Source organism: Myodes glareolus, chromosome 14 (assembly GCF_982192425.1).
Source record: "Myodes glareolus chromosome 14, mMyoGla1.1, whole genome shotgun sequence".
NCBI lineage: Eukaryota > Metazoa > Chordata > Mammalia > Rodentia > Cricetidae > Myodes > Myodes glareolus.
Window position 1 is genome coordinate 7,018,030 of NC_142039.1, and position 27,216 is coordinate 7,045,245.

Here is a 27,216-nt window from a genome sequence, read left to right on the forward strand (position 1 = left end):
TTTCCTGTTATTTTAAAGAAACATCTACTGAATAATTTTTATTTAACAAAGACTGAGGCTGTGGTGTTCAAATTTTTCATCAATTTTTTCCTATCTATCCGTTACCTGTGTAGTTTAACAATACACCCATGAAGGTTTTATAAGACCTTGTATGGAAACTTTTGTTTCACCAGTATAAATACATTAAAAATCTCTCTCTCTCTCTCTCTCTCTCTCTCTCTCTCTCTCTCTCTCTCTCACACACACACACACACACACACACAGATACATAGACAGACAGACAGACAGACACACACACACACAGACACATACGCGCTCACACACACTGATAGAAGTGAGCATTTACAGCTACAGATGACGGCTACATATTCTGGGTGACCTGTGTATTAATGAACTATTTCTGATAATTTTTTTGTTTTGTTTTTTAAGTAGGAAATATCAATAAATTGAATAAAAATTTATGCTGGTAACTGAATAATTTATGCAGAAATTTTTAATTTTTATTTACTTTTGGTTTCTCTGTGTAGTCCTGGCTATCCTCAGAATCAGAGATCCACCTGCCTCTACCTCCCAAGTGCTGGGATTAAAGACATGCGCTACCACTGCCCACTGGGAATGTTTCATTTGAAGGTACAAGGTGAAAATGAGACATATCTTTACAAAATGTGTGCCATATTTGTGGTACATAAATAACAAAAATACGAGAATTATATGAAACACCAACAGACTGTGAAAAGATTAATAACGGGGAAGACAATTATTAAGGTAGAAATGTAATGAGATGGGTCAGAAATTCTCTCCAGGGACCTGAGGGGAAAAGCCAGCTTTGGAAAATAATGGCCCCTTGCATCTTGACCTCCTCCGGGAATTTCTTTTGTGGAGAGATTGCATTGTGCATGTGTGTGGTAGTGTTATCTACGGCCTGCACGTAGAGGTCAGAAGACAGGAGCTCATTCCCCCTTCTACATGAACTCAGGTTGTCAGGCTTGGGGGCAATGACTGCCTGCTGAGCCATGGAGATTCTTCAGATACATGGTCCTGTCAATGCACAGGAGCTAATATGTGTGATAAACTCTGATCCGAGGCCAGGGAGCCTGCACATCTCTGCAAGGCCTGCTGTAGGCTGGCCCTTACCGGACAGCTCCTGCTTGTCCCCGGCGGCTTCAGCCTTTGGCCCTGGGGTGGAAGCTGGAGGCATCTCCAGGTTTGGAATTGATTTCATGATGTTGGCCTGAGCTTCTTCCAGCAGCTTCTCAAACTCTTTCCCATTATATTGTTCGAGATTTTGCCTTTTTTCTTCCCATTTCCTTTCTGCTTTCTGCAGGAAGATAACAATTGCAGATAGTTTAAAAATTAGAGAAGACTTAGGTTATAGATTTTATGCTGATGCGCCAAAGGGGTTCAGCACAGTTAAATATCATTTAACTGTGATATCATTATCAACAGTTAAAGTTGATAATGCCCTGGCCCATCTGAGGCTGCCTGCCATCTTGCATTGCCACACTGCCCAGACCCATCAAACTGTTTTAGCCCCTGTGACACTCATCCACAGAAAAGCGATCTTGGAAGCTCAAACCTACCTCTTGACAATCACTCAGCACTTAACATATACTCTGTCAATGCTAGATTCAAATGGGTAGGGATGCTGCTTCCCAAGGTGTTTTCTACTACTCAATTTGTTTTCTAAATTCAACTTTCATCGCAAAAGGAATGTTTAAACAAACAGAACCCCAAACAAACACTCCCTAAGAACCACAATAAGAACCGAAGTCCTGTTTTCACACTGCACTCATGTATTGAAATATGATGAGGCACTCTATTCATATGTGCCATTTTATGTTTTTATGCATCAGCTGCAAAAATAATTAAGGTTAAAAAAAATCCTTTGCTGCAATTCTAATGCTGATCAAGACATTATATGACTTCTGGGTCATCCTTTCTTTCTTATAAAATGGGAAGGGTATTGTTTTAGATTATCTGCTAGCTTTAGACCAGTGTGGTCAAGTGTCATGGCAGAGATGCATTCAAGTACTTCTAAGCAAACAGAAGCCCTCCTGCCACCACCACCAGTCTCCTGTGCTTTCCTTTTCCAGCGCCGAGCACCTGGGCATGGACTTGGCAAACCATAAACAGCTGAGCCTGGCTCACTGCTGACCCAAAGGCTATGAGATAGAAAGGACCAGCGAAAGAATAAAGCTTGCCTGGTTTGTCAATGGCCCAGGAGACAGAAAGGCCCTGGGCCTCCCTACCCATGTTCAGGGTGTTTTCAGACACAGCGCCCAAGTGTCCTTTTACAGCATGAAATACACACATCTTGTGGACAACTGTGTCTTCCAGGCTTTTAGTAGATGTTTATAAAATAAAAGTGTTGCCACAGTGACATCCTGTAAGTAAGAAAATGAGCACCCCCACCCCCACCCCACCCCACCACTGCCTCCCATCTTTTCCTGATAAGCAATTTTTAAATAAGTGTCATGGATCCGGGCACAGACACTGCATATGGAACGGTAAGTACCCATTGTCTAGAGGCCTCGTGACTGTGGCTATGGAAGATTTAAGAGGTCATCCCAACACACCTGGGGTTATCAGCTGGTGACATGTAAGACAGGTGAGGGTGGGTATGACCAGGTTGCTAGGGACAGAGCTGAGGAAAGGCTCTGGGATTAGGGGAAACTGAGAGCTGGGGAAACAAAATGTATTAAAATATGCTTTTTTTTTTATATGTCCTTTGTTTTCCCAGTGGTGGGGACCCGGGAAGCAGCAGAGGCTGAGCTTTGTTGTCCTGCCCCCAGCATCTTCCTGTGTAACCCAGGCTGCCCTCCAACTCCCAGCCTTCCTGCTTTAGCCTTTCCCCTACCACAGCACGGCTGCTGCCTGCCACGGCCACTGCTCCATTTCCATCCTTAGACTACGACAACTTCCCATCCAGCTCCTGCCATTCCAGACTTTGTGTACTGTCCCTGGGTTTCCTGGAGATATCATTTAGAAAACTCACTACTGGTCAGACCTTCCGTGTTCTCCAATATCTCTACATCGTATCCCCAGGGAACTTGCACTGGCTTCCAAGTGCTCCCAGATCAACTTACAACCAGCTAAACTGGTTTTACTCCCCGCCTTCCTTCTCTTCCAGGAATGCCCTAGCCCAAATGTTTTCCTCCACATCTTGTCCTGGTTAGTTTTCTGCCAACTCGACACAAGCTAGAGTTATCTGGGAAGAGGACCCTCAGTTGAGAAAGTGTCTCCACACTCCATAAAGGGCCTGTGGGCAAGTCTGCAGACACTTGCTTGATGAATGATTGACGTGGAAAGGCTCAGCCCACTGGGGGGCCAGGGTGTATAAGAAAGCAGATTGAGCAAACCACGGGGAACAAGCCAGTAAGCCCTGCTCCTCTATGGTCTCTGCTTCAGTTCCTGCTCTGGGTTTTTGCTTTGAGTTCCTTCCTTGGCTTCCCTCGGTGGATTGTGACCCAGGCTATGTAAGTCAAATAAATCTTTCCCTCCCCCAGTCGCTATTGGTCATGGTGCTTTCCACACCAACAAAAAGCAAGCTAAGACAGTGCCTTTTTTTGCTTACCCTGATTCTAGTGGCTTCACGAAGGGAGGTGAGCCCTCTCCAGAGCTCACCGTTAGCATGGAGGCTCTGTGTGTACTGGCTCAGAAAATGCACGGGCCTCATTTCCCTAGAAGCTTGCACTCAGCCACGTCAAGTGGACATACCAGATCCCAGATCAGCTCCCGTGGGGGCTGGCAGATGCTTCCTAGCCGGTCTTTCCCCATGAGAGCTCGCTGCTCACATTTACCAACATATCCCTGACCCATTTTCCTTCAGGTTAGGGGTCATCCTTACACTTGATGACCTTCTCTCAACCCTACTCCTGTATTCTGTTCCCAGAAAAATCTAAAAGCAAGTAACAACAACAAAACCCCTAAATATCTACAAAAAGCTATCTTTAGTCACATATATCTTTGATCCTTATTATATTCATAGGAATACAGTCCTATTCATATATGTGCATAATACATATCCATACATTGGTATTTAAATATACAGCAATCAGAATATAAACCCTCTGTCTGCAGGGAGGGTATGGGGTATGAGAAATGAAAATCGGACTCTACCTCAATGGACACTGCCCTGTTCTTGGCACTCACACTGTGGATTTCTTCAATGAACAAGCTCTGCATGGAGGAACCATTCATTGGGGTTTGAGGGGACTGGGGGGCTGGAGCTGACTGAGGTGCAGAGGTTGCTTCCTGTGTAATCGCTGTGGAACTGGCTGTATGGGAGCCAGTCCCTCCAGACAAGTTCTGGGCCGCATTCAGCAAGGCTGAGGAGTGTTGGGAGGGCTGCATGACCACGGGGGAGCTCTGTGCATGGTGAACCATCATGGTGGACACGGGCACCACTTCTGACTTCACATCGCCAGGGCCTCCGATGCTGCTGTGCACGGACTGTCCTGGCACATGGACTGTCTCCTCCTGATGCTTCAGGACCTCTGCAGCCGTGGCCTTCTCCATGGCAACATACTGTGCAGCTTGGGCTGCATCTGTGCCTTTCAGGAGCCCATCAGTGACATGCCTAGGAGAGATCATGCACAGCAGTGTTAAATGGTGACCAGTGTTCCTCTGTGATCTCTCTGTGGTGTATTTGAATGTCATGCATCAGTACCAGTTTAGGTGAAAATATTAAGGAACTCCGGGGTAAAGGTTATCTTAGCAATGTTCCAAAGCCATATGGGCTTTTGCAGTTCTTTCTTCAAAAGATGGCTTTGTGTGTGTGTGTTCCCTCATTCATGTATGTATGTGTGTGTGAATTCAGACACACATGTGCCATGCTTCACATAGCGAGCAGAGGATAACCTGTGGAGTCTCTGTCCTTACTTTGCACCTTGTCTGAGGCTGGATTTTATTGCTGCTATTGATGCCAGCATGGCCATCAATGCCAGCATAGCCTGTGAGCTTTTGAAGACTTGCCTGTCTCTGCCTCCCATCTGGTCATAGGTGTATTCATGCTACGGCACCTGGTACTACCTGGGTTCTAGGGATTTGAACACAGGTCCTCAGGCTTTGTGGCAAGTGCCCTTACCCACTGAGCCCTGCTGTCAGCCCCAGGAGATAGTCTCTATCTTTTAAGGTAACACTATTGTGCCCAGACTGTTTGGTGGTGATAAGCGAAAGTGAACACGCATTTATCAATATTCATTCCTCTACCTGATTTTGGTCTGTGAAGCCCTCAAGTACACTCAATTCTTAGTCAGAAGCTCCTAGAAGTCTTCAAATTCTTGGACTGTGAGCCATGTTAGCCTGTATCTTACCTTATTGCTCTCTTTCCCATATACCTTATAGCTGCCTTTCCCTGTATGTGAAATCAACCAAGCCTTTCAAATTCAAGGCCTACTGTGGCTGCAAACCGAGGTGTATTTTGTTCCCCATCTTCCTGAACATGCTATGCAAATGTTCTACAACTGATATATATCCATGTGCTTGGGTTCTGAGAGAAAGTCTATGTGTAGTTCATGTTGACCTTGAACTTGTGATCCTCCTGAGGGCTGGAATTATGAGTGTGTGCCACCTTCCCTGGTTCTTTGGGAGTCATTCAAAGTTATATGTCTATTTTCACACAGGCTGCAGTTGAAAAGACAAGGATCTTTGGAAGCACACACGTGTGTTTGAGTGTTAGTTCTAACATGTTCTAGAATGTCAGGGACATTGCCACTTTGAGTCTCAGGTACCTCTGTAGAATGTTAGGATGGCAATAAAGACAGTGCCTTCTTACAGCCAGGAGGTGGTGGCGCATGACTTTAATCCCAGCACTCAGGAGGCAGAGGCAAGTGGATCTCTAAGTTTGAGGTCAGTCTGGTCTACAGAGTGAGTTCCAGGACACCCAGGGCTACACACACACACACAAAAATCTTTGTTTGTTTATTTTGAAAAATAAAATAAAAAAATTAAACAAAGGTATAATAATGCCTTCATTGATGAGTGTGTGTGTTTGGGTTAATACTGTAAAGTCATGTATCAGGAAATGTATTAAGTAAACAAGGGACTTGATCCCCACATTTTAATTTGTCTGGCATTCTCTTCTTGCTAGAATGCTTACTCTTTTCTCTGATTTGAACAAAAGACAGTGGGTTCTATGACTTTCTTCTGCACATCTGTGTGTCTTTTGCTTTTTACTTTACCTACTATAGGCTTCTTAAGTCTCCAAGTCACTGATCATTCAAAGCACGTGATCCCATCTCCTTCAAGACCTGTATTCTCGGGTGCTAAGACAAATGCTGAGCTTAATCACCCAGTGCTGGGTATAAGAACACCTTTAACTGGTTTCCAGAGAGAAGAGAGGACATTGCTTCCTGCCAGCCCATGGTTTTCATTTAATGAGGCTGGCTTAGTTTAGACATGTTACCCATGTCACATTGGGTAACAGCCTACTGAAGACATAATTTAACTGATCTTTAGTGCAGTGGAGGAGAGAGTTCACTTGGTAAGAGGAAAAGAATGACATTATGGGAAGGAGTAACAGTACAGCTCCTTCCTGGACGGTCTATGTGGACTCAGAATTCCTTTGGCATCTGGTATTTCTGAAGTTGACTATACACCTGCTTTGGAGAGTTATCTTGTTGAAGTTGGTTATTGTTAGGAAAATCTGCTTCTTATGACTAGTTATTCATCTTAAAGTTAATTGCATACCCATTATAATTTTACTCTAAAGCTGACAGAGCGATTACAATCAGGGAAGAAAATTCTTACAAAGTTTCTGACATTACTTCTACCTGGAAACTATTCTTTCTTTCTTTTCTCCTTCTTTCCTTCTTTTTTTTTTATTTTTATTTATTTATTTCGTGGTGGTGTTGTTCATGGCTGAACACATCCTAGGCAAGTGTTCTACCACTGAGCTACACTCCTGCTCTGTAAGCATGGTTTCAATGTGTATGATGATTCTAGAAATTTTTCATTAAAAGTTGCATATCAAGCAGCAAATCCTCTGGATCTTTCTTCATAGTAGTGATCTTTGATGAGCAGGTCCACTCAAGAATGCACTTCTTTCCTTGGTGGTACCATCAGATTCCCAGATACCCTTTCAGTAGATAAACAGTTGGTTTTTCTAACTGACGTCTACTACGCCCCCTGCCATGGTGAAGGAGGCTAACAGAGTATTTTAATTTGTTCTTTACCTACAAATTGTTACATTTAATTTTTGAAACTACTTATCTAATTTTATTTCTAAATTCATTAATTTCATAGTAGTAGGGATCAAGCCCGGCACATGCTAACAATTTAAAAGCCTATGATGGGTCTGATGCAAAAGTCTGCACTGAAGGAATTAGGCCCTCAAGCCACATTGTAACAGATGTTGAGACTGTGGGAGACGCCATAAATAAGGGGGGGTAAGTCATGATGTTACTAGAAGTAGGCCCTTGGAGCAGGGCAGGAACCTAGAGCCCTCCTCCTCACCCACCCCAGTAGGACCACGACAGTCACCTCCGCAACATCGTCAGCACATCCGTCATGCTTCTCACTCGCTTCAGGAGGCTGTCCAGCTTGTGCGGTTCTTCCTTCAAGAACCTCACGGCCTCCACTTCTATGCGCAGGACAGCACGCATCTTATTTTGCAAAGTTGGAAATTCTCCTACAGGCCAAACCAGCAGTGTGTTATGGGATAGGAAGACAGAATAACCACACCCATCCCACGCCTGTGACCTAGGGCAGCACAGAGAAGTACCATGCCTACACATGTCGGGAGACAGTGGCTAAGAGCAGAGATGGTGACCTCGGACAAGGTCACCACCCCTCTAGATCCATTCCCTGTGTATTACGGAGAAGGTCAACTGAAAGTTAGGGTCGTTTTCAAGATGTAGTGTGTCTGTCAGATGCAGTAAAAGTGAACAGACACCTTAACTGTTTCACTCAGTTTCCATCTTCAGCCCCCTTTCTAGGGTCCTCTAAGACGTCCCGAATGAATCTTTCACTATCTGAAAGATTATTTATTAAATATTTATTTGAAGCAGGGTTTCACTATTTCCCTGTACTGGTCTCAATTAAGTTCAAGGTATCCTCCTGCCTCAACCTCCTGAATAGCTGGGGTGACAGGCTCATATCTGAAGATTCTTACACATCCCAAGAAACACGCTTCCAACCTCCCTTCCTGCAGAAGCCTCACCTTTGAGAGTGGCCACAGCTTCTCCCACTTGACGCAGGAGGAACGCTCCGTCCTCCACATCCTTCAGCGTCACCACGCGGCCAGCGGAGGAAGAGTCCTTCTTCAAGTCCTCAACAAAGTCCTCCAGCTCGCTGTGGGGGAGGGGGTCAGACAGCAGAGAAACTGAGCACGGAGGGTCTCAGGAGGGGCAGGTGGAGGAGCAGGGCACACCTTGCTGTGTCCCAGCTCCACCTTGGGTTTCCATGGAGGTGGTGGGAGCGCAGTAGATGGTACTTTGTTTTGGAACCTTGCATAGAGGTGTAAGGCAGCTTCAGAAAGATTCTCCTCTGCCTGCCATTTGGGGCCCAGGTTGGCCAGAGATGTGTGTGTGGTGGGGGGAGTGGCTCGTGGCTTACAGAGATACTCTTAATTTTCAAGGGTATTCATGACAGCCAAGGGAGCAATGAGTACACTTGGTGACCAGGAAGGGAGGGAGAGAAAAACAGAGGGAAGAAAGTGGTGAGAGACTAGAAACGGGAGCAGGCAGTGTCCAGGGGCAGCATAAGCCAGTTGCTCCCACAGAAGGAAATCAGACAATCAGGGTTCTCAACTTTGGTGTCTGACATTTTGGAGCAGATAATTTCTTTTAGTGCAGTGAATGATGTTAAGCTGTATCCCCAGCCTCTACCCGCTGAGTGCTAGCAGCAAACGACCCCAAATTCCAGTCATTTGTGATACACGTGAACGACCCTTGACATTGTCAAATGTCCTTTGGAAAAAGCAAAACTGACCTCAAAATTCTCTAACAGATAACCTCTAGTGTGTCTGATAGTCCCAACAATAGTGATTGCCTCTATTTTTATGGCTAAGTACTCATATAAGATCTGATTTCTGGTGTGTGTGTGTGTGTGTGTGTGTGTGTGTGTGTGTGTGTGTGTGTGTGCGTGTGTGTGTGTGTACACAGATCCCAACTCCAACAGAGCTAAGTTACATTCGTTCACTCAAAACAACAAAAACAATCTGTCCAGGCATCTTTACTCATTCCCCCATGTGTTTGTATCCTTTCAATTTGCCTGAAAATTTGAGAAAAAGCTGTTTTTTAAAAATAAGATTAGTGAGGATAGTGTGCTGAGAAACACAGGACCACTAGGTGGCAGCAAGCGATTGGCGACTGTACCTCCTGGCGCCTTCCCTAGTGGAGCAGGCAGAGGAGGTGACGGAGAGGGCTAGGGCGGCTGCAGGTAAAGTGGAGGGAGCTAGGGCGGCTGCAGGAGGGAGTCCAGCAGCTCAGAGAATGCATTCATTAAGGATGAAGTCACACACAACCCATCTGACCTCTTCGGACTCTTACTAGAAGAAGTCCATCAGAGGACGCTCGCCTGGAGGTGCTTCTCTTGTTCGACTGTGGGTTCCCATGATCTTGTTATGCACAGCCCAGACAGACATGCAGCAAGTCTCCAGAGCAGGAGGATGGTCTACAGAAGGTGCCGTGCAGATAGGAATGGCATGATTCCAGCACGAGATGTCATAATCACCTTGTCCCCAATTCTCCTGCCAACCCCACCCCCCTTCTCTAAAGATGTCACACTTTCCTGGTCAAGAGACATGTTGCCATGGGGACGGTGGAGTTTCCCAGGCCTTGAAAGAGGGACACTCGGAACCACAGATACCAGGGCCAGCAGATCTCTGATGTACACAGTAGGGGTTCAATAAAGAGAAGGACAGTACCAACTAAGAAGAGCACCCAGTGAACAGCTTTTCTTCCCAGGTGGCCAGCACTCACCGTAGCTTCTTGATAATCCTCTCCTCTTCGTGGAGGTACCTCTGTCTGTCCTGCTCCACCAGGGTGCGCTGGCGTTGCACCGGGTCCTCCAGTCTCTGCATTGTCTCCTTCACTTTGCTACTGATTTCCAGCTCAGCCTTCTTCATCATCGCCCTCAGAATCTCCTGGTTCTGCAGCTGCCGAACAAAAGAAATCAACTTCCATTGGCTTCGGCGGTCTGCCATCGTGAGGCCTGAATGCCTTGCAGTCTTCAGAAATGGGCTCAGGAAAAAAACTACAGCTGAATCTTTATTTTGGTAAGAAAGACAAGAAAGCAGGGACTGGCTACAGCATCGCTTCCTCAAGGACCTGCTGAGCTTCAGCAGGCAACTGACAGCTGAACTTCTATTTGTGTCTACAAAAAAGGTAGAATCTTTTCTACTCTTCCACTACTGTTACACACACACACACACACACACACACACACACACACACACACGGCGCAAACTCTGATGGCCATGGTTTTATAGAGAGGTGCCAAGTAGACCAACCAACCCCAATCCTTAGCCCCCTAGAGACTTAGGGCAGCCACCCAGACTTTCTTGCCCTCTGTTTTACTTTTCTCTGATTATGTGGGATCTGCTTTCCTTGGCAGGATCATATGAGGCTCTCACGTGATCTCTCAACAACCACTGGCTTGACAGGAATTTTTCAGAATGTCTTTTATTTATTTTTTTTAAATATTTATTTATTTATTATGTATACAATATTCTGTCTGTGTGTATGCCTGCAGGCCAGAAGAGGGCACCAGACCCCATTACAGATGGTTGTGAGCCACCATGTGGTTGCTGGGAATTGAACTCAGGACCTTTGGAAGAGCAGGCAATGCTCTTAACCTCTGAGCCATCTCTCCAGTCCCAGAATGTCTTTTAAAAGTGAATCTGTACTTTCTGGTTTGTTTGGCTCCGTGTCTCAATACCATGGAGCCATAGCTCCTTACCATGTGGCACTCAGTATTGATGGTGACAGTGATAATGAGTCCAGAGGAGACCAAGGCTCTTGGAAATTTACTAATTTTACTGGATTTGACAAAGACCGCATGTGAATCCAAGCCCATAATTCCCATACAACTTTCAGAACTCACTGTTTTTTCATCTCATGGAGCAGACAGCATGCAAGTTTGCAGTCAGGTGTCATAAGACATCTGTCAACACTTGCATCCTTAGGGCAGGGCAATGGTAGTCTTTCATATGTCTGGGAAGAGAGCACCTTCCCTCAGTCTCCGCAGCCGCTATTCCATCATATTCATTACGCCATCACTAAGTCCCCTGGAAGCACCAGAGAGTCCTTCCGTTGTTTGAATTGTTTTCTGGACCCTTCTCCACTACAAGCTATCACCTCACAGGGTGGGATGCTGCTGTCATCGGCCCCATTATATCTTCATACTGAAGGGAAGGACAGTTTGACCATGGTACCATTTGTTCAGAGCCTCATTGTGGTCTCCATTACCCAAGTAAAGACTAATCTGGGTCACAAGCATAGGCACCACAGGGTCCCAACGTCAGTGCAAGATTCTGTGGTGCTTACTGGCTAAAGAGACTATGGCCGTGAATGCTCCCATGACTGTTAATAAGGAAGTGTGATAGCAGGACAGTGTCTTTGCCTGATTGTGGGGATTTAGTCAGACAATATAAAAACATGTTTAGGGCAGACTCTGGTACAAACCTAACTCTGAGTACATACCAGCTATTGTTATCAGAGAGCAGGAACCTGGGGGTGGAGCCTGTGGCTGTATCTGGGAGGGAGCCAGTAAAAGTGGGCCACTCTTGGTGACCTCTGTGACTCAGCCATGTTCACATGGCTCTGCTAATGTCCTTTCCGTGTGCTTCTGAAATCAGTCAGCGCACAGCAGTCCTGAGCCTCCTTTGTTGTTTACAGCTCTGGCCCGTCCTTCCTTGAGACAGCCCTTCCCGAGTGTCTCGTCTCTTCTCAGGTGCTCACACCAACATCCTCTGGTCTTTCTGACTCACCGAGGTCCTTTCTGCCACAGTGACCTTGTACCCACATATTTCCACCTCTTGAAATGGTCTTCCCGCCTCCTTGTTAATTTCTGCTCTAGAAAGAGGATCTGATATCATCTTTTGAACAAATGAATTTAAGCAGCCATCTTGATAACAGAGAGTCGTGGAAACCCAGAATTGTTCTCTAAGTGGTTGAGTTAGGGAGTGACCCTGGTCAGCTCAGGTGAGCCTTAGGCTCAGCCTGTGCTGCAGAGGCTGTGGCAGTTCTATGGTCAGCACCATATAGGTCAGTGAAACATAAACAGTAACATGGCCTTCTATGAAAAACTTCGCTCAAATTTAGGGCTATAGCGCGAGCTCCACGGAGCTCTCCTGGGACGGGGAGGCACAGTGAGTGGACATGGTCGTGTAAGACACAAAGATGCACACGATTAAAGAGTTGTCAAGGTTATGGATGCCTGAAAGCTTGTGAGAGAAGCGGCTAATTTAACTGGGATGCAATCTGAGCATCGGAAATTTTTTGACTATCTGAGTAACTGTGTTTTGCCACCAAGGACAGTGTCATGGTCTAAAAAAGGGACTCATGAAAGAAAAGACAGTATCACGGTGCCATGAGCCCGCTGTGCCATGAGCCCAGCCCTCTGCCACACATGAGCCCAGCCCTCCTGGCCACACACGAAGAAACAAGCTCAAGTAACACTGTAATCTCATTAGCAGCAGACATTTAAATGGCTATCAAAGTGGGAATCATTGCTGGGAGGGCCTTCCCACTGAAATCGGAAGGTAGGAAATAGGCCCCCTGACAGAGGTCACGTGACTTGTTCAGGCTCATTTGTCAGTTACAGGCCCACTCAGGGTTAGAAGCAGGCCATTTTATCCCGTCTCTCGAATTGCTCTTCTATCTAGACATGAGTCTTGTTCTAGGCAAACTTTCCGGCACATATAGCATTTCTGACACAGCGATGGACATCCTGGAGGAAGACAATTCCACACAACACATCCATGAATTCCTGTGCTACAGAGCAGAGTAGGAACGACTGTCCCTAAGTGCTGGGCTCTGGGAGTCTCCTTGCAGCAGGAGGATTCCTGGGAGTCAGGTAAGAGTACAGACACGGAACTTATTATGACACTGTATGTGTGTGTGTGGGGGGCACTTCTTGAAGGGAGGAACGCCGAACTAGCTAGTTTCTTAGTTGACTTCCCTCCTCTCTCCTCGCCTATCCTGCCCTGTTGCCGTCATTATCTCCTGGTCACAAAAATGCCCTGCTTCACCCCAGCAGAGTGCACAAAGAAAAGCAGAGGGCAAGTGTTTGGTCCGCTCTTAGTCTTTCTCTGTGTTGAAGAGCATGATAAGGTTTGTAGGTTTCCCCTTCAGTTATGAAGGAGCATCAGTTTTGTGAAGGGACAGTATTCAAACAGTAAGAAATGTACGCTCGCACCAAGACAGCTCCTCAGGCTCACACATACGGCCACCAGGAAACATCACTGAAGAGAGAGACATTTCGGGGTCCCTCTAAAAGTACCCTTCACAATCCCTCACGTTTGCGACCTCTAGCCTGAGAAAACCAGCCACACTTCTGCTATCACAGAGCAGCTCCCCCGTCCTAGAACATCATGCAGATGGAATCACACGTTGTCTATTGTAACTGGCTTCTTCCGTCCAGATCTCCCAGCCCCAGTGCTGAGATGGAACTCAGGGCCTTGCATGTGTTAGGCAACTGATCTACCCCTGAGTCACACCCCAGCCCAGCCCAGAGCTGCTGAGATTCCAGCAATGTTATGGACGTACTCAATGTTTTATAGTTTGACTTGATTCTGGTGATCTTGTTAAAGTCACTGATTTCGAATGGCACTCTTGTCAATCCCTTTCACGAGCAATTGCATCATCTGTGAGGAGAGACAGGTACACTTTGTGTTTTGCTGTCATATACCCGCATTTCCTTTGCCAGCCTTGCTCTGCTTGGTAAGATATTCAGTGCTAAACAGAAGGGAAAGGTGATTTCCGTCTACTTGGTTCTTGCGTTTTCCTGGGATCATGTGTGGCGTTTCACTAGTAATACCATTTCCTATGGGCTGAGGAAGGTTCTTTCTCTCTGGAGACTCCCGAGTGTTGGTGCCACTGATAGTGAGTTCCAGCATGCGTGTCTTGTATTTACTGAGAGGTTATGCATTTTTTATTCTGTTGATTGGGCTGAACACGACAATTTATATTTCTATGCTAAAGAACTCTGGTGTACTTGAGGTAATTATTTTTTTAATACATTACTGAACTTCATTGCTACTATTGTTGAGGGTTTAATGCCTTTGTCTTCGCAAGGGCCGCTGGGCTGTGACTTTCCTACTTTTGGTTTCCTTCTTAGGGCATGTGCTGGTTACTTTTGGTGTGCTTGACACAAGCTAGAGTCATCTGGGAAGAGTGGAATTCAATCGAAGAGCTGCCTCCATTAGGTTGGCCTGTGGTTCTTTTTCTTGATGAGTGATTGATGTGGGAGGGCCCAGCCCATGGTGAGCAGTGTCACCACTGAGCCGGGGGTCCTTGGTTTGTATAAGAAAGCAGGCTGAGCAAGCCTTGGAGAGCAAGCCAGTAAGCAGCACCCCTTCACTGCCTCTGCTTCAGTTGCTGCCTTGCCTTCCCCTCCTGGTGGAACTGGGACTGGGACTTGAGAGCCCGCTCCTCTCGCAGCTGTCGCTTTCAGTCAGTGTTTATCACAACAGTGAAACGCTAACTAGGACAGGGTAACACTGACTTCATAAGAGGAGTTGGGCACCAAGTTTCCTCCCCTTCAAATTTTTGTTCCCCTTTTGGGCCTTTGAAGATGTCCTTAAACTATTTCCTGTCTGTTCTTACTTCTGATTAGAAGTGTATATTAATCCTGATTTGTGTTTCTATGTATGAAATGCTTCTCCCCATTCTGCCTGTCTTTTCTATTGATCCTTGTTTTCTAGCAATCTGTTTACAACATCCATTGTTGTGGTTTTCTCTCCGACGACCAGTCTGGGTGTTTACTGGGCTCTTTAGTCTGTGGATTTATAACGTTCATCAAGTTTGGAAAAATTGGCCCCACTCTTTCTTCCCACATTGACCCTTGAATACTGCTCCATGGGTCACTGAATTTTAGTGTAATTTCTTCTTAACTCTTAGATGGTTTCTATTGCTGTTTTCTATTGCTTTCTTTGGCCAGTGCTTCATAATTTAAGTCTCTCTAGATACTGTGTGTCTTTTTTTTTTTTTATAAACTATCAAAAGCTCTATCTTTAAGCACTTAAAGCATCGGTTCATGTTTTCTTCTAAATCTGTGAGAATAATTTGAAAAGCCTTTTGAAGTCTTTGTTACTGATGTAAGTGATCTTTGTCACTTCTGGTTGGCTTCTATTGGCTGAGTTTTCGTAGATTATATCTTTTTTTAACCATCATTCATTGTCTAGTAGCTACTGGCTGGATGTTAGGCATGGAATATTTGTTTTTATTGTTTTCCTTACAGATTTTGGGTATTCTCTGACAAGCCAGTTGTGTGTGGCTCATTTTGTTACTGAGAGGACTATTTTTAATCTTTTGTAGGAAGAATCTAGGGTGATCTTTATGCTAGGGCTCCTTTGGTTCAATGACTGGGATATAGCTTTTTTTCTAGTCTGTACTTAATTCTGAGGTATCCAATATGGCCTCTTCATTTTTCTTGTGAAAACTTGAACTGCTCCAGGCCTGGGTGGTCTCTGGGAAGATTCTGACTTGCTAGTTTATCTAGTCTTTACTTGGTCCAGAGGTCTGGTCATTCTACACATACTTGGTTTATTACCCAATAGCTGGCCACAGATTAACATAGTCCTTTCTATACAGAGATTTCTTCTACTTGGCACTTCATTCCACAAATGCAAGCTGCTTCAGCTTTCTGAACCTTGATTTTATCTCCTTAGCTGAGCAAGACGATCCCAAGACTGCTTGAGTTTCTGCATTACATCTGAAAATTGCTTCCAGGTAGATGCACGGGTCAACCATGGGATTCATCTGCCTTGTCTCCATCCTTCTAAGCAACCCAGGCTCAAGATCTCTGTTGTCCAGTGTCTACAAGTCATGTTCAATAGTTTTCAGTTCTCTAGATGTCAACAATGGGATGGTGGGCGGGGCTGCAACTACTGCCTTTTAGCTGAAAACACAACTTATTAAAAATGCCTTTGATGGTTTTATAAGCACACTTGGAATGTTCTTGGCCACTAAATCTTTAATTAGGCCAAGTGAGTTATCCATGTCAACTTCATAAATAATGTAGGAAACCGTTTAAACCTAACTACCTCAAAATAGTCCTATACCTCCTAAGCTCATCCCTGACAAGGTAGGTGAAGCCAGCCTTGACAACATGGTCAGCTGACCGAAAGCACCAGATGCTGCAATCTCCCTGTGACACTGAGCAGTGGGTATGCCACAAACTCGGGGGTTTGGGACTAAAAACCAGACACCAGAATGACTCCTAACCACCTTCATAAAACAAGCAATGCCTAGTCACGAACACACGGTATCTGGATGTTGTCTCAGCATCTTAGATAGTCTCTTGTCTGTAGATCTGACTGGACCTTGGTAAATTGTTTAGTAACTCAACAGTCAACTTCTGCATCGGTTCCCTCTATCATGTCTGCCTGGGTGGAAAAACAGTCTGTCCTACAAGGGCCACATTTTGGTGTACTTTCCTCTGGGATACACATTATCCTGACTATAATTTTGGACATCAGAAAATAAAACACTCTAGCACAAGAGCTACATTAAGATAACTGTTGAATTATGTCAGACCAGATCCTAGGGTTCAGTGAACAGCAGTCTCGTCTTTAGTGTTGATCCAGAGGAAAAACCCGCAGATTCCCAGAAACCTTAAACATGTAACACTAAGCTCAGAATAACATGATTTTCTTTTTAACTTATCAGGAAGCCAGATAAAGAGATGGGCGGGTAAGAAAAAAATAGTGATGTGTGACTTGGGACCACAGAATGTATCCATTCTTTTGATTTCGGCAAAGTCCTGACTGTGGTCTCCACAGAGCTTGTTTTCTTCCGGGAACACATTTCATTTCTCTCCTCAACTCAGAGAGGGGCAGGAACACAGTCACCTCCGTGGCTCTGGAATTCTTGTGGAAAGGAAAAAGAAATCTACGCACTGGGACATTCTGCAGGAAAGGAATTATCCACCATTAGAGAAAAGCGGGTTTTCATCTATAAATTATGTCAGTAAAAGTAATGGATGAAGAGCATCCTCTGTTGAGGAGAGTATCTGTTGAGTTACGAAGCCCTTTTATTGTCGCCCTCTTTGTGGACCCAGAGGTTACTTGGGAGGGAGCACACAGCAGTGTAAACATTCCATCAGCTTGTGGCCGGAGCAGATCTGATGAAGCCGAGGAGGCGCAGCTGATGAATGTGGCTGGTGCGGTTTAAGGTACCATCTCCTGGGCTTACAGAGTGGTACTCATCAGCATCCGCTTAGCATTGTGAGAAGTGACTGATCCTGGCATGTCTACGAGGCATCTCACTGGACTGAGCTGTCATAATAACCTGAAAGCAGTAATTCTTTCCCTGGAAAATTCTAGAACCACTAGCCTACCTGTCAGCCTATACTCTTGAAGTCAGACTCTGGCAGGGTAACTCAATATATGCTCTTTTGTGAAGGACTGGAGGTGACTCTAGCGGGCAGCATGGGTGGGGCATGTCTTGTCCAGTTCATATGAAGTTGGAAGCCAACGCATCACATGCAGAGGGAGCTGGTTGCCTCAATGGCTGCACTGGCATCATTTTCTCCCATCTGATCACCCTTGTGTCTGCTTCATATTTTATTCCTGAGAAGAATCTATCACTTCTGGAAATGAAATGTTCACATATGAGAATCTGCTACAGTCTAAGACTTTCCAATGATTTAATTATCTAATTACTGGAGCAGGCTGCCAAACACAAAAGAGTTCATTCAGTTACACTATTTTATAACACAGCTCAGAGAACATTGGAATTTCTAATTCCATTTTTGTTCTTTTGAGACTCTCCTAGCAGGTTCTGCATGTCCCTAATGATAGCTCTGTTACTGGACTCATAATCACACTGAGACTGCATTCATATTAGGTGTAGGATAATGCAGGTGCTGAAGGAGAATCGGGGCTGCCACAGCTTAATTACTCTCAATTGTTCTTGTGTTAAATAGACTCCCTTGGCTGAAAAGACAGAAGTTCCTAGAGGGGGGAAGCCTGGGACACAGAGAATACAAAGATTGGGTGGAGATGGGCGGTGAAGGCAGTCAGGTTACGAAACAAAGCACATATCTTCCCCCTTGTGTCTGCTCTGGAAACTGCTAACACTTCTGTGTTCAACAGCACATTGCTTATGTCCATTTGCTCCCAGAGAGAACCAATGAAGTGGAGCAGTTCTACAAGGATAAAGAAACTCATTGGGCTAGGATAGTATTGCTAAGCCTTGGTCAAGAACTTTTCTGTTAAGAAATCAACAGTTTTACACTGTGCTGACAAAGGTTCGAGGGTTGACGGGGCAGTAGGTAGTAGGAGATCTCTTCCAACCCTCCCAGAACCAAATAATGCCACCCCCGGTGTTAACATTAACACCCACAGTAACAACTGCTTATCAAATGCTTAGGAAATAGCTAAGACAACTGTTTGTGCTCATGATAAAGCAATGCCACCCATGCCCCCAAACCAAGAGCTGCTCACTGTGGGGAGCAGTTAGTGCCTACTATAGAAATGATAGATTCAGCTTGGGGAGTGAGGGCACCACAGCAGGGGTGTCCAATGAGGAACAGAGTTTCCAAACAGCAACAGTGCTAAAATGCAGCTGCAGTGTGAGGAGGGGCATGCTGCGGGATAACCCTTGGTACACTGTGAAAACATGTTGCTCTCATTGTTAATAAAAAGCTGATTGGCCGATAGCTAGTCAGGATTTTGGGGGCAGAGAGAATGCTGGGAAGAAGGGCAAAGTATGAAGAGTCTCGAGCCAGATGCAGAAGAAGCAACATGGGCAGTTCACAGGTGGGGTAGCACATAGATTAATAGAAATGGGCTAATTTAAGTTGTAAGAGCTGATAGGAGATAAGCCTAAGCTATCGGCTAAGCATTTAAAATTAATATTAAGTCACCTGTGGTTATTTGGGAGCAACTGACAGGACACAGAAAGACTCAGCCTAAAGGAGCAGACTCCAGACAGACTGGGAAAGAAACAGGGAAGTGACAGGTGTGTCTGACCTATAGACCTGTCCTGCCCTTTGGCCTTGGGAACACCGAACAACTGAGTCTTAATTACTCTCTAACACTTGAAAATGGAAATGTTTTATATCAGACTTGTATTTGCAGATTTTCTGGGAGTACTGAAAACATTCAGAAGCAGGGAGTCCAAGTCCACAGGGTTAGGGATGGCTGGAATTGAACGGCAACTGCTTTCTAAAGGGGCTGAGTACTTTGTCCCTCCTTGCTTCATTTGTCACTTCATTGTTAGGACACTGAGGACTGAGAACATTCTAGTTGTCATTCCAACCACCCACAGAAACATTTCATTTCATTGCAGAATCAAATCATTCTTATTCTCATTCTCCCCTCCCCTGCCTTTCCCTTCTTTGCAGAGGGATGGCTCAGTGCATGAGAATGCTTTCTACACAAGCATGAGGACCTAAGCTGGAATCTCTGGCACTCATAGAAAAACCAAGCTTGGCTGCACAGGCCTGTGATCTCAGCCTGGAGGACAGGAGCGGGTGGATCCTAAAAGTTAAATGGCCTCTGGTTCAGTGAGAGACCTTGTCTCAAAGCAACAAAGTGAAGAGCAATACAGGAAGAACTCCAAGGTCTTCTTTTGACCTCCACTTGCACAGGTGCATGGGCACACACCTGCATACTCACATGCATACACCACATACACAGGTCTGCCCCTCCCCACATACACATGAAATGAAAATAAATTTGCAAGGCAAAGAGAAGTTCATCCAAGATGGACTTTCACAGACACCCATGACTCAGAGGGGATTTCATACACCACATACACAGGTCTGCCCCTCCCTACATACACATAAGATGGAAAATAAATTTGCAAGGCAAAGAGAAGTTCATCCAAGATGGACTTTCACAGACGCCATGACTCATGGGGGGGATTTAAATAAATATACAGCAAATGTCCCAGGCGTCTAGGACAGAGAGAAAGTGGGCGCATGGTGGCTGTCTGGGCACTGAGCAATTTGCTCTGTTTTGCCAACCCTCACCATGTACTCCAGGACCTCAGAGGAGGTCTTCCAAACCAGCTGCCCTTACTTTACATTTTAATTTTAATTAAAATTAGAAGAGGTGATCTTGAGACAGGATCTCATGATGCAGTATAGGCTGGCCTCAAACTCACAATCTTACTGCCTCAGCCTCCCAGTGTTGGGATTAGAGACTTGGATATGACTCGGAGCCTCGTTCTAGCTGCCACTCCCCCTTTTCCACTGCTAGACACTGGTGGTGGGAACACACACTCTTAGCTTTCATTAGGTGGTGGAACATGTTGGGTTTATGCCACTGGGGTGCAGAAGAGCTGTGGCTCAAAGTCCTTTCTTGTCTGAACCTCACCACTTGGGAATTGCTTCCACTAGCTGTAGAGGAGGCCCGCCCATGTGACTGCCCCAGCTACTGGGTGTGTTCAACTTTAATAATATTTGGATTGTGAGCTTCTTAATGGAGGTCAAAGAGATGTCTCCATAAAGCCCAAGCAAGGACTATGCCCTCCACGTCCAAGTCCAAATCCTTGCCAAAGGCAGGGAGGGCGAGGCTGCACTGGAGGCTAAAGGTGACCTCAGGCAGTGTTGTGCCTCCCAACTCCTTAGGACTCGAGGCAGGAGCTGGGATAGCATACTTTGTCAGATTGACCGAGATCTGGGATGTGAAGGGTTATTTTTACCCCCACTTTGATTCCCTATAGCTCAGGGATGAGAAGGACACAGGACACCTGGAACACACCACCCGAACAAAACGCAGACGCTCTGTGCTCAGCAAGTCACCCACAGGAGCTTTTCCTCACCCTTACTAATTCATCTTCTATGCTAAACTCACAGTTCTGAAATGAGGAGGAGTCTGTGCTGAACTCATATTTCTCGAGGAGGAGGGATGGGCTTCTGAGAGCTGGCAACCTTGGCTGGTAGCATGCCCCATGGGGTAGCTCTCCTCTCGGCCCTCTTCTAAAACTACAATTGCTGGAAGGTTCTTTTTCTCATGTAAAGCACTTACTACCAAAGGAAGCTGTCATGCATTGGCTATAGTTGTGGTGGAAGGTTCTAGACCAGGCTTACGGGTAAACAAGGGAGCTGTGTCATTATGATCATATGTGTGGGACCTTCAATTAGCTCCTAAAGAGAGCAGGTAAAGGGGCCCAGGGAAGTCACAGCAGAGCTGGGGCTATGGGAGTGGGGGCAGAAAGTCAGATCCCAAGCCACTAAGACAGAGGGACACATCTGTGAGAGGTACCTGGAGCTGCCTCATCTGCTGGAGCTGGAGTCTGAGTTCAACCACGTTCCGCCTCATGTCAAGCAGACTCATGTGGATGGATGAGGTACCAGCAGGCAGGGCTTGGCTAGGAGGCAGTGGGGCCTCCAAAGTGCCTAGACTCTTCCCAGCTGAAACATGGACCGTTCCTGTGAGGGGGAAAAAAAAAACAAAATCAAAACCCAGCAAAGCCCTTAGAACGCAGACAGCACCTGAGCTGTGGGGCCTATCTGCACACAGAGGACTAAAAAATTAATTAAGAAAAACACCAGGAAAACAATAGGTCCCAGAATGCTAAGAGTTTCAGTGTGGAACCACCATGTTCTAGAAGCTTCACCGTCGTGGGATGGCAGAGCAGGGTTTACAGCATGAAGCCATGTCAAGGAGGCTAAGTATCTTGGCTGCTGCCAGCCCCTCTGTATCCATCTATTTCCCCTCCCTCTCCCTTCTCTCCTCCCTGTTTATCCCCTTATGCTGTGATTCCTCCACCTTTCCTTTTCTTTTTCTTCAAATGCACAGAGTTTCATAGACAAAAGTTGAAAAGTATACAGGACAAAATATTAACAACATTCTGGCTGCTGATATTCTAATACTCTTATCACTAAATTTTAGATTTTTAAAATCTGTTTGGTATATATAGCTGTCATTCCAGAGTGGGGGAGGATTTAATTTTTGGGTCTTCATAGAGCACGCTGTGTGACCATCTCCTGCTGGCAGGTGGACATGGGACTGATGGAGATAGAGACAGGAAAGTAATCAACAGAAGGTAAACTTGGCTGAGTCCTCACAGGCCTCTAAAACCTCCTTTGGTTTTAGTAAGATTTCTGTGCATTACTACCCTCTGTAAGACAACACGATTTTCCTTTAAAATTCTTTAGGAAAGAAATTAAAACCAAAAGGCAATGGAAAGAGTCGCTTAGGCTGGGGCTAGGAGCACAGCGCAGTGTTGGAATACTCTGAGGTCCTAGACTCAACTTCTAGCACTAAAGGGGCTAAGGCTGAGAAGGACAGCTCCTCACGTATTCCCCAGCTGCCCTTATTCTCCGTCTTTGGTTCAATTTATGAAAGATTCATACATTTTGCGAGCCCACTGGGGAGGGTCAGCAAGGTTTAAAGGGAATGCAAAATTATGGAACAGGCCCCCAGAGTAAATACTGTATCTGTATCACACACACACTCACACACACAAACACACACACATGCACACATACTCACGCACATGCACACACACATACACACTCATACATAGACACATAAACGCGGAAACACACATATACACATGTACACACACAGAACTTCTGTCTATTCTTAGGGAACAGGCCCCCAGAGTAAATGCTGAATCTGTGTAACACATACATAGACACACATGCACGCTCACACACAGAGATACACAGACACTCAGACACATACACACCTATATACACACAGAAGTTTGGGCTATTCTTATGAGCCTCAGTGGTCATTCACACCATCACCAAGCGGGTCTTGAGAAACTTTTACAAGTATCCCTGACACAGATCAGCGTCACCCTCAGAGAAGCCAGTGTCTGCCATCTGTGCAGTGTTGAGAAGACTGTTTTCCACTGTGATGACAAAGGAAGAGAACACCCAGTGACATCTCTTGCTCCAGCCGTGGGTCACAATTAACTCAGTGTCTTCCAAGGTCACGTATTCTGACAGGGAACAACTACCAGTTCCAAGTTGTCGCTTTTGAATCAGACAGCCTGTGCCTTGTGTGGAGGCAACGATACATGTGTACAGACATGAGAACTCCTGATATCACAACATACATCATCTGCAGAGTAGAAGGAACCACCCTGGTTCCACTTCAGTAAAAATGACACTGTGAAAGCCAATCTGTCCTGCCAGCTCCTCAGTCAAACGAAGGCCCATTCCTTCTGCATACCTTGTGATCCTAGTGCATTCTGGGGTTCCAGTTTACCTCACCAATCTTTCTTATCTATCTATCTATCTATCTATCTATCTATCTATCTATCTATCTATCTATCTATCTATCTATCTAGTGTGTGTGTGTGTGTGTGTGTGTGTGTGTGTGTGTGTGTGTGTGTGTACATGTCGATTCTCACCTTCCAACTTTCAGTGGGTTCTGGGATCACACTTGAGTTGCTAGGTTTGCACAATAAGCACCTTTACCCACAGAGCCAACTCGTAAAGAGAACAGGCTCCAGCCTGCACGTTTTTGTTATAGATGAATGCTTATATCAGGCTTCAAAAACATTTTCAAAAACCAGCTTCTTTATGGAATCTATATTGTTTAAGAATACATCTTTTTCAATAACAGCCAGTTCTACTGCGTGTGGTTTTTGGTCCCACCGATTCCCTGAAACGGCTGCTCATAAAGTGGCCAGCAATGGCTCCTCTCCAGGGAACATGACGTCATCTAGCACATCACTGGTCTTCGTTGTCTATCAGTCACTTCTTTCTTTTCCTGTCACATTGAGATGTCTCTTCCCTGCCTTCTTCCTTCTCTGCTGCTCCATCTCCATCAGTCTCTTCTCTAAATCCTCCCTCTATTGACCTTTGAGACCCGGGTACCTGTTGTCCTAGGTTTGCTCTTCTCTCTGGCCATGTTTTGAGGGGAAGTCCATCCTCTCCCACCACTTGTCCAGCTCACTGCCCCCCCCAACCTACGGTTATCTTCAGAGTCATATACAAATAGCGTCAAGTCACCCACAGTCTTCCCTACAAGCAGATCCAATTCATTATCTCCTCTCACGGCCCCACAAACTGCTTTCTGTCTCTATTTGATTTTAGCCAAGGTCACTATTATCCACTTCAATATTTAGGCCAGAACCTGGAAGCTATTCTCACTCTCCATTTTTCCATGTATAAACTTGAGCAAGCAACTCTCAGTTCTTGATTTAATGGGCATTGGTGCTACCCTGTGGGCTAAGGAAGTCAACAGTTGTAACTGCTTAGCCCAATGTCTGACCAAGAGTGAATCTTACTGGCCTTGGCTGAATTCTCTGAGCAGAATGGGAGAAAGGACCATTTTCTCTACCTTTGTCTAGAGTCTCAGCAAGTATGGAGCTCTGGGGGTGACCCAACAGCTAGCAAGGATCTACGGCAAAGCCCTGAAATGCAGACTCAGGATGGAGAGGACCTAGTACTGGGGACTCCAAGTAAGCCCCGCTCATGCTAGAGTCACAAGACCTAGAATTGGGATGCCACACCCACAGATGGGTAGTCATGTTCAGTTTATTTCCAAGTCTAGCAAGAAGACACAACATACAGTTTGCCCCCAGAATCTTACTCCTAGGGGTAATTGGTCTTGGTTAGTTTATATCTTAAAATTATCATTATCTTCATCTTCATCATCATCATCATCATCACCACCATCATGTGTGTGTGGGGGGGGTTGGGCTCATGATATAGCATGTAGTTGCTAGTCAGAGTACAACTCTGGAGTTCATTCTCTCCTACCTCTCTGTGGGTCCCGGGGACTGAGGTCACCAGGCTTGCACAAGTGTCTTTAGCCACTGAGACATCTCACTGGCCCTGGGTTAGTCAGGTTTTAACAAGTGTGCATGTGATGTGAACTAACACTGGTGCAGATTTAGAATGACTGCCACCAGCTGGGGGACCTAGAGCATCTTAACTTACTATGTGTGAATCTGTTTCTCTCCGCAAGATACAGATGGCAACACCTTCCTCACAGGTTAAGTGTGCTAACCAACAACATAATACACATGGTACGCCTCACAAGTGCCCTCTGCTCCTTTGTGTCTACAGGAAAGTACACATTTCTAAGTAACCAGGAAGTCTGGACTTCATTTCTGTTGACCTTTAATCAAGTGAGTTTCTTGCCTTCTACATAAGTCTGTCATTTGTCTATACACAGGGATAACACTGCTTATAGTTTACTTCCTAGGAGTATGGAAGAATCAATACATTTTGTGCACTGTACTGGCTGCCATGGCAACTAAACCCCTGTGGGCAGTGTGTAACCTTGGTACATTCGTTAGAAAGAGAAAGACCAAACTGGGCAGAGACGCAGGAGGGCAAATCACTCGCATTGTCAATGCTTTGCATATAACATGTGACCACTAAGTCCGTCTGTCCCCCACAATTACTTATTATGCTTGGAAACACGGCCAAAGAAACTACACTTGTTTATTCTGCCTTGCTCAATAGGGACATTTACAAAAACTTCAGACTGAAGAAAGCAAACAACCTGTGTATCTTTCAAGGACTTGTGCATCATAACATGAAAGGATGAGATCAAATAGGAGGTATGTGGACTGTGTGTCACGTGTGTGGGGATGTGTGTTCCACTTCCTTATGTGGAAAAAGAAAACAAAAATGGTACCTACCTAGCCCACGGTGATAGACATTAATGGGTTAATGCACGGACACTGCCGGACACACAGGAAACACTCCCTCAATGTTTCCTTATTATTACTCTACATAAGTTGAGAAGCATCGAAGCCTACAAGCCAGCATGTACACATTGAGCAGAATGATGTTTAGTACACTCGTCATTTCCAGAATGGGTTCCGGAGGCACTGTTAGTAGTTTCATTCTATCCTCTGAGGTTCATAATAAATAAGGAAATGAGTGAATGATTATCCCCAGAGCCAACTGGCAAGTTTTGAAGTCAAGTTTAGTGATTTCCATGAAATAACTGTCTGGGTTCAGCCCAGGCCACTGACTGATTTCTAAGTGGAACGCTGGAGAAGCCTCCCTCAGAACTGAGCGCTAGGCTCTGCTCCACCCGAGTGGAGTCAGGGGCAGGGGAGCTAAACCTATGCTCCTAATCCTATTCACATTCCTATGCTGCATGAGGCCAGAAGATGCGGTTTCCCTAAATTAGGGGTTCATTTCTGGTAGAGCCTCAGCATGTGAGCATACTCTTGCCCTGATCTGTTTATAATCCAGCAGGCAGGAAAACAGCATCTTCTGCAGGGAGGCCTGTCTGGGGACCGCAAGATCAGGCGGTCACCACACAGAGGTGGGGACATCAGGAAGTCATGCTGGGGACAGTGTCAGTCCTCCTTCAGGGAATGTTAGCATTTGAAAGGAAAGTCGGGAATCTCGTTCATTCTCTTTTCCTATCTAGACTTATGTAAGTGGTTATTTCAGACTTGTCCATTCCCCTACTACACCCAGGCTAATGTCCGTCCTCAGTGGAATCTATCAATGGCTTCACTCTGCACTTAAGGGACTGCTGAGTTACCTCGACCTGGAAGGATCCTCTCCCCTTTCCTTCCCTAAGTTCTAGGTCCCCTTTGTACTCCACTATCGCCTTTCCAGGGGACACTTTCTACCCAGGCAAGCCTTTTGTGTAGCTTTATCGCATAATTCTTGATACTCAAGCCACATATATGTTCAACTTTTCTGTGGATTGGAAGTTCTAGACAGGCAGCGCCATGTTTCACACTTACATAGCCACTCTGTGCACCAGTGCCTGGATGGGCATATGAGTGACTGAGTCAATGAGCAACGGAGCAGTGATTTCTGTGCTGCAAGGAGCTGGAGTCGCAACGGAGATCTCTTGGACACTTCTGCATCAGAGCAACTGACTTGGAGAAACACTGAGTACATGTGAAGCCAGCCAGTGCTGATTGAAGCTCATGGCCATCCAGAGCTCCTGGGAAGACTCACCTGCACCATCGGTTTGGTTCCTGCCGGCTGTGGCTTTCATCATTTTCTCACTGGATAAAAGGAAAAAAGAGAGTCAGCTCTACAGTTTCCAAAGTCCCATCGTCTTTCCCTGACCCTTCTATTCTCAAGAATTGGCGGTGATGGATTAAGCAATGAAAGTGTTTGACATTGGCTCCATGCTGCCCAAGATGG

The 27,216-nt window shown here is 45.6% G+C and overlaps 1 protein-coding gene across 20 annotated transcripts in view; it reads right to left on the reverse strand.

Moving 5' to 3' along the window:
* Kiaa1217 (KIAA1217 ortholog) overlaps positions 1-27,216 on the reverse strand; it is a 789,856-nt gene that overhangs the window by 14,141 nt on the left and 748,499 nt on the right. For all 20 annotated transcript variants that reach the window (XM_085699015.2, XM_085699014.2, XM_087896327.1 and 17 more), the window contains 7 exons: positions 27,025-27,074; positions 21,383-21,549; positions 9,924-10,099; positions 8,162-8,292; positions 7,483-7,630; positions 4,120-4,579; positions 1,135-1,318 (listed from right to left, as the gene is read on the reverse strand). In XM_085699015.2, the coding sequence (XP_085555141.2) occupies positions 1,135-1,318; positions 4,120-4,579; positions 7,483-7,630; positions 8,162-8,292; positions 9,924-10,099; positions 21,383-21,549; positions 27,025-27,074 (1,316 nt within the window). The remainder of the gene's footprint in view (positions 1-1,134; positions 1,319-4,119; positions 4,580-7,482; positions 7,631-8,161; positions 8,293-9,923; positions 10,100-21,382; positions 21,550-27,024; positions 27,075-27,216) is intronic.